General features: G+C 44.0%; 1 protein-coding gene across 1 annotated transcript; it reads left to right on the top strand.

Moving 5' to 3' along the window:
- The first annotated feature begins 1,982 nt into the window (after nt 1-1,982).
- Nucleotides 1,983-4,706, top strand: LOC124326949. The gene is made up of 4 exons (XM_046785662.1): nt 1,983-2,198; nt 2,379-2,840; nt 2,907-3,990; nt 4,171-4,706. The coding sequence occupies exons 1-4, from the start codon at nt 1,983-1,985 to the stop codon at nt 4,704-4,706; spliced, it is 2,298 nt and encodes a 765-aa protein (XP_046641618.1).
- The last annotated feature ends 3,225 nt before the right edge of the window (nt 4,707-7,931 follow it).

The following is a 7,931-nucleotide window of genomic DNA, read 5'->3' as shown; positions in this document are numbered from 1 at the left end:
TGTCGAATAAATGGAGTGGCCAGACCGACGGGTGAAGACTGCGGAGGCATCCGCTAATTTTGGGTCGGAGTTTTAGGCAATGCTAGCATAGGATCCGACACGGCCAACATTGGACAAGACTGCGCGGAGCGTGCAGACAACGGCGCAGACTAAGCATCATGTGCATTGTGTGCGATACGGGGTAGCCGGTCACCACTAGAGGACGATGACACACAGTTTCTTTGTCGACGTTTATCGCCCAGCGCGTCCGCCGGAATAAGCGACCATCATTCAGGTGAACCACGTATGACTGCGGCTCGGGGCAGACCGAGTGAACAATTCTACGGAGCTATCGGTTTCCCAACAGTGCCTGCACCGCCTGGCCAACACGAAGAACGGGGGCTCGTGCGCTTGGAAATCCCACTTGAAGAGAACCCGTCTGAGTTTGACCCCCGTTATTTTCTTATTTATTACATTATTTTAAACATACGGAAGGTATAGCTGAGGAAGGTCACTTTACCTTTAATTTTTGTTCTTTTTGGTGGGAAAGCACAAAATAAATCTAAAAAGGGGGAAAGTTTTGCTTTTTAGCATATCTTTCGTCAATTTAATAGAAAAACATAGAGCAATTCGCCTGCTCAAGAAATCAACACGCATGACTGTATAATGTGTAATTTTTACGAAAAAAAGTCAACACCTTCTGTGAATTTTCAAAATGAAATTTTGACACTTTTTTCATTTTGTGAAATTAATTAAATTTTTTCTTCGAATGCTAGGGTTACTACCTATAGTATAATAAATCTAGCATTATAGGACTATCTAATGATCGAATAAAAAATAAAAAAATCTTTTGACATCATACCTAGCGTATAGTTTAAAGTAGGTTGGTGTTGTAGTGTCAGTTACTAGGGGGCTTGGGACTTGTCTCATCCCGCAACCTGGTGGCCGATATCCTTGGGCTAAGCCTCTCAATACATCAGTTGAAACCAGACACTTAAGACTACATCATGGTGTCGGAAGTGCAAAATTTGTTTTGTAGCTCACGGGTTTGATTGTAAGTTTTGTTGATTGTGCACTGAATTTTGGTGATTTTATGGTGTCGAGATACTTTTATGCTTCTCGTGGTGTATTTGTGATCTTGGATTGGTACCAGTTATGGTAATTTACTGTACTGTTGGGGCGGCGAGGCTCACATTTGGTTTGCTGGATTTGTTACATCCAGTTTTATCTCTCACATTGGTATAGTCTTGTGGTCTCTGTTCAGTGTGGATGGTGTATGTTCCCGCTCGCTCAGCTTGACGGACATTTACAAATCTCGAGTTTTGACCTCCCTTCCCTAGGTGTCGTATTGATTGAGTAGCTCCCCCCTACCCACCCTCCCTCTCGCTACGACAAGTAGCTTTAGGCCTAATAAGGGCGACTTTGAGAGGGTGTGAAGACTGCTTCAGCAGACAGCTTGGCACTCCCGTTAGTGGACGACGATTCAAGCTGCTCTCCCCATCTTTTCACATGTTTAAGTGCCCGTCGTGTAATATTGTGTGTGCGTGTCAGTGACTTATTCTAAAAATAAAAATCTTTTGAAACTCTGAAAGAAAGTGCATATTCATTTCTCTCGCGAGAATGAACAGTGTACTTATTTTACTTTTGATTGTGAACTGGTTTTTATCGTCATGGCGTCTCCTTTTTGTCCCCCAATCTCGCTGCGGAGTGGAAAAAGTGGCGGCGTCAGTTCGAATATTACATTTTAGCCACTCGCAAAGCGGAAAAAGACGAAGAAGTTCTTGTTGGTGTCTAATTACTCTTCTCGGGGTGAAAGGCCTAAAAATCTTCGACACTTTTGTATTTGCAACGGCTGGGGATGCGAAGAAAACCAGCCAGTGCTGGACAAGTTCAATGGCCATTTTGAACCCCTCAAAAGTGAAGTTTTTGAGCGCTTTAAGTTTTTGCGTCGCCATCAGCAACCTGGTGAATCTTTTGACTCCTGGATCGTGTGTCTCAGAGGCATGGTGAAAGGGTGTAACTATGGTGTGTCGGTTGAGTCTGTTCTTCGCGATCAAATCGTACTGGGTGTGGCAGACTCTCAAACGCGTGAAAATTTTTTGTTTGAGAAATCTTTGGATCTTGCGAAGGCGTGTGATATTGTTCGGGCTTGTGAGGCGTCACGGGCACAGCTCTCGCAAATGGCATCTGATTTGAACATTTGCCGACCAGAGGATTCGGTACATCATTTTGCTGACAAGAGTGCTAAATGATTTCCGGGCGCTGGTGTAGGGACAAGACAAAAAACTTATAGTGGTGGTGCAATGCCGAAACTTTTTTATTGTAGTGGTTCCGGACGGCAGCATGCGAAAAACCAGTGTCCAGCTTTTCATGTCACGTGTTTTTCGTGTGGCGATAAGGGCCATTTCTCGCTTCGTTGCCCTAATCGCCACCAGCATTCTGGATCTCGTGCTTCACCTAATACATCTGTGATACATCCTGAAATTCATCCCGCTCAAAAGGGAACCAAGATGCAGCTTCATTTTGTGGAGGAGACAGATAATAAACCAGGAGGAGGCTCTGTGGAGGAGTATGTTTTTCGTGAATTGCGACATGAACAATATTCGGCGTCTTCAGCGAGTGAGTGGAGTGAAATTTTGACGATGGATGGAGTCAAAGTGACTTTTAAACTTGATTTGGGAGCTTCGTGCAATGTTCTCCCCCAGGAAATCTTTCTCCGATTACCAGCCAGACGTCAACGACTTCGACCAGGACCTCGTCTTCGTCGCTACGGGGCCAAACACGGTTACTTATCGGTCTTGGGTGTCCACACGGCAAAAGTGTTGGGAAATGGTACTGTGCATATCGTAGATTTCGTCGTGGTGCATGAACCTGGCCAGTTGTCAATTTTGGATCTCCCGTCATGTTAACGACTTAATCTTATCAAGCGTGATCACTTGATTCAGCCGGAAGTTTCTTCTCGTGTTCCTGAAGTTGTCACGGAATTCTTCGATGTTTTAACGGGACTTGGAAAATTGCCGGTGGAACATACTATCAAGTTGAGTACGGGCAGTAATGCAGTGGATCCAGTTATTTCTGCTGCAGGAAGACTTCCGTTTCGACTGGAGGAGACAGTGCGCAAGAAGCTGGACCGAATGGTGGACGATGGCATCATAATTCCTGTATCTGAGCCAACTGATTGGGTGAGCCGCATGTTGGTTGTCAGCAAAGCAGATGGTGACGTTCGCATCGTCCTTGATCCTTCTAATTTAAACAAGACTGTTCTTCGTCCACATTTCTCGGTCCCTACCGTCGGGCAGTTGCTTGCAAAAATTGGCAAAGCAAAGTTTTTCTGCAGTCTAGATGCAGCGCAGGGTTTTTATCAAATTCCCTTATCGGAGGAGTCGTCCTATTTGTTCACCATGGCTACGCTCTGGGGTCGATACCACTTTCTTCGCTTGCCCTTTGGGTTAAAATCTGCACTGGAAGTGTATTTACACACTATGTCGGAGCTGTTTGGTGATCTTAGTGGTGTTATTATCTACTTTGATGAATTTTTAGTCACAGGCGAGTCCATGGAAGAACTTCAGTCGAATTTACGCCAAGTTCTTCTCCGGTGCCGGCAACACGATCTGAAACTTCAACTTAAAAAGTGTAAATTTTTTCTTCAAGAAGTGCCTTGGCTTCGGCACGTTATTGGGGATGTTGTCGTCAAAGTGGATCCCTCTAAGGTTGAAGCAATTGTTAATATGCCAGAACCCTCGGACAAAGCGGCATTGATTCGTCTACTCGGAATGGCTTTCTACTTGGATAAATTCTGTCGAAATCTGGCTGGTTTAACGCGTCCTCTTCGTGATTTGTTAAAGGACTCGTCTACCTGGATCTGGGAGGAGCAACAGAGAGCAGAATTTGTCAAGCTGAAAGAATCCATGTCGTCTTTGCCGGCTTTGCGGCGTTTCGATTTGAGTCTCCCAGCTGTATTGTCGGTCGACGCTTCGCTAACTGGACTGGGAGCTGTGTTGCTGCAAAATGGTCAGCCCGTCGCGTTTTCGTCAACGTCTCTCACCCCAACTCAACAGAGATACTGCCAAATTGAAAAAGAGCTGCATGCTGTGCAATTTGGATGATTGCGGTTTAAGCAATATATATTTGGTCAACACATCCAGGTGGAGTCTGATCACAAACCGCTAATTGGTCTTTTGGACTAATCAGTGGCCGAGTGCATCCCTCACATTCAGAGGATGCGATTACAGCTTCAAAGTTTTGATTTTCATCTTGTTTATAAACCTGGAAAAGAACTCTTTATTGCGGATGCTCTAAGCAGGGCTCACTTGCCTGCTTTGTTTACTGATGATGTAACGGAGGGTTGTCAGGAACAGGTTCATGCTCTTTTAGACCATATCATCCCTCTTCATGATACTCGTTATCGTTATGTTCAAGCAACTGATGCGGATCCTGCGTTGAAATTAATCAAGGAGCTGCTCGTGACTGGATGGCCAGAAAAGAAGAGTCATTGTCCGCTTTCGGCTCGGCCCTTTTTGAATGTTCGCCATTCTCTTATCGAAGCGGACGGAATTCTTCTGTATGGGGAAAGGCTTGTTGTCCCAGTGTCGTTGAGAAGAGAAGCAATGGATGGTATCCATTTTGATCATTTTTGGGAAGTGAAATGTGTCAGAAGAGCCAAATCTTCTGTCTACTGGCCCGGTTGTGATGATCAGATTCGCAACATGGTGGCTAGCTGCTCATAATGTCAAGAAATCGTCGTAAAAATCCGGCATTGCCTCTCTTCCCCACCCGCCTCCCGATTCATCCTTTACGGATGGTTTCTGCGGACATTTTTCAATTTGGTGGTGTTCATTACCTGCTGTTGGTGGATGAGTACAGCAAGTGGCCGTGTGTGGCGAGACTCCGTACGCTCACGTCCGCCTCCACCATTGAAGCTTGATGGATTTTTCGCCTATTTTTGGACTTCGGAGGAGATCTTGTCTGATAATGGGAAGCAGTTCGACTGTGTTGAATTCAATCGTTTTTGTGTTTCCCGTCAAGTTCGTCACGTTACTTACAGTCCGGAGTTTCCGCAATCTAATGGCATGGCGGAGCGACATATCCAGACGGTGAAGATGTCGATGCTGAAAATGTTCCAGGATGGCAAGACATTGTGGGAAGTTTTGGCAGCAGTCCGCTCTACTCCAGTATCGGATCAGTTGCCGTCTCCGTCTGTTCTCCTGCAAGGCCGTCATCTTCGTGTTTCACTTCCGTTCCTACCCTCTGCTCTCACTCCAAGGCTGATTCCTCGTTGTTTGTTCAGCAGCAGTTGCGCCGACGTCAAGGAGAGGCTCATTTTTCAGAATGTGCGCCGCACTAATGCTCTCTCTTCTGCCCTGGTTGTAGGCCAGCGTGTAAGGGCTTGTGTAAACTCTCGATGGTAAAAGGGTGCAGTCGAAAAGGTGTGTCGAGCCGAATTCCTACTTAGTCCGTCTATCGGATGGCCGACTATTTCGTCGAACGCGTTGGGCCATTAATATCGATTATTCTTCGTCTTCGTCGCTACTGGAGTCTCATCAGCCTTTCCCGGGACCAGTTCCGGATCGGGCGATGTCTTTACCTACGTCGGAGCAGCCTGCACCAGTGTGTGGGCCGCCTCTTTCGGCTGTTCTTCCGGGGGGCTGTTCTACTCCTTTGAGGGGTGCTGCTTCGTCTCTCGCTGTGCGGCCTGCCCGTTCCAGTCCGGTGGCTGTTTCGGTTCCATCTGTTGCCCCTTTGGACAGCTGTCGTACTCCTTTGAGCAGTGCTGTTTCGACCTGAGTTTTGCAACCTGTTTGTTCCGGTCCAGTGTTAGAGGTCTTGCCGGATAGCCCGGTCGTTGGTGATGCTGTGGGTGTGCGTGGTCCAGCGCGAAATGTTCCTGCCCCGTTATTCACTCGTTCCGGCCGGCAGTATTCCCGTCCAGTCGACACCCGATAGTGGCCATTGTTGTCTTGGTTCGCTGCAGTGTGGTTCACTTTTGCTGTTTGATTTCTTTTCTATTTCTATTTCTTTTTTCTTGCTCTCCTCGTCATTTTACGCTTTCATTTGCCTTTTCGTCATCGCTCGCAATCACCGTCTTGTTCTCTGTGTTAGTCTTTTCATTGTTCGTCTTCATTACTTGTCATATTTCTTTTCATAGTTCGCATTCATGTTTGTCGTTGCTGTCTTTCTTGCCCCTTTTCTTTTTCCTTTTCCTAAGCTTTGCATTGGTTCTCTTCCTTCTATTGGTTTTGCATTTCCGTGTCGGGGGAAGATGTTGTAGTGTCAGTTACTAGGGGGCTTGGGACTTGTCTCATACCGCCACCTGGTGACCGATATGGCTAGCCCTCTCAATACATCAGTTGAAACCAGACACTTAAGACTACAACAGGTGGTTTTAGCGTTCGGAAAGATCGATGGTGCTTCAATCTGAATCATCGGAAACTACGTGATATTTTTCTAAAATTAAGTTATTATTCCGTTAAATCAATGCGATCAATATTTTCCCCTAAATTTTAGTTTAAATAACCGAAAAATGCAATTAAAATAAATACGGTATCAGTAGGGTACGAAAAATATAAATCAATGCCACGTCCTCTTATTTTTCAAAACACTTTCGACAAAAAGTCTTATTTTAACATATGTTAAAAAACTATTATTAAAAAAATTTATTCTGGATAAAGACGGCGGCAAAGTTTGTCCGTTTTGGCGTGGAATGCTACTATATTCGTTCTGGCGTCTAATTATACGCTAGGTTCTAGCTCGATATTCAGGTCTCAAAAACATGTATTGAAGACGATCACGCTCACGTCAGATAGCTTTAAGCAGACCAACATAAACAACATGAGAGAGTTTCGGGAGAGAAAAGACAAAACAGGGTTGCAATATTTTCTAATAACATTTTCAACAAAAGGTAGGTAATTTAAGCAGAAAACATCTTGATTATCTTTCAAAACAAAATTCACGCAGCTTGTAGTCATTAAAGATGAGAAATTTTCGTTTACAATCAATGGACGCTCGACGAATTATAAGTTATAAAACGTTATAAATGACGTGCGATATATGGATGAAAATACCAACCAAATCCCTTCAGAAGATCTATGAAGGATCGAAGCCAGCAGAAAACGTGACCAGTGTGTTGTGTCTTGGTGCGATCATAAGATCGCCAACCGATTAGCACTGTACGCGACCATGGGAAATATAATTACGAAATTTTTTAAAGAGCTTTCTTTTGTTTTTCAAATAATTTTAAGGCGTAAGTTGGGCAGGAGAATAAAGTTATGCCAAAATTATGCCATGATCACATTTATGCCATTATCCGTCCCAAAGTTTTCGGTGTCAAGAAAATGTTAACATTTTTGTCTAAAGTTAACAAAAAACATCAACATTTTTTTCTTTTTTTCTTAATAAGTGCATTTCTATTCTTGGAAAACATACTTATGCATGAATTAAGACTTAATTTTTTATGGTTTTAGAAAAATTTAATTTTTAAATGTAAACAACAACAAGTATATTTTCAAGTCTACAAAGCAGCAGACGACGTACTTGTTTCTTCAAATTTTGGCTCATTATTTTAATCAGGTTATTTCTTTTATTCTTCATCAATTGCGTTCTACCGCAGGTCCCTGTGCAACACAACGAAAACGAAAAATGGTGGGAACATAGTACCGAAATTGTAACGGGGTAATATACTTTCCTTTACATTTTTTGCAACCAATCCTATCGTCGACCATTAAATATGAGCAGAGCTGAACACAATTATGAAAAGAAATCACGGCCAGTTACAAACATGGAACGGATAAACGTACATATTTATGGGGTTACGTTGGTTGGCTTGGGAAAATGGGACAAGGCTTTTAATTTTTCTTCTTCGATGGTGATACCGCCATACCGGATGTTATATCTTACCTAGGAAATTCGGGATTGAGCGAAACGAAATGTCTCCTTGCTAAATGTAATTCCCGCCG

Source organism: Daphnia pulicaria, chromosome 2 (genome assembly GCF_021234035.1).
Source record: "Daphnia pulicaria isolate SC F1-1A chromosome 2, SC_F0-13Bv2, whole genome shotgun sequence".
NCBI lineage: Eukaryota > Metazoa > Arthropoda > Branchiopoda > Diplostraca > Daphniidae > Daphnia > Daphnia pulicaria.
This window is presented reverse-complemented; position numbering and strand designations above follow the sequence as displayed.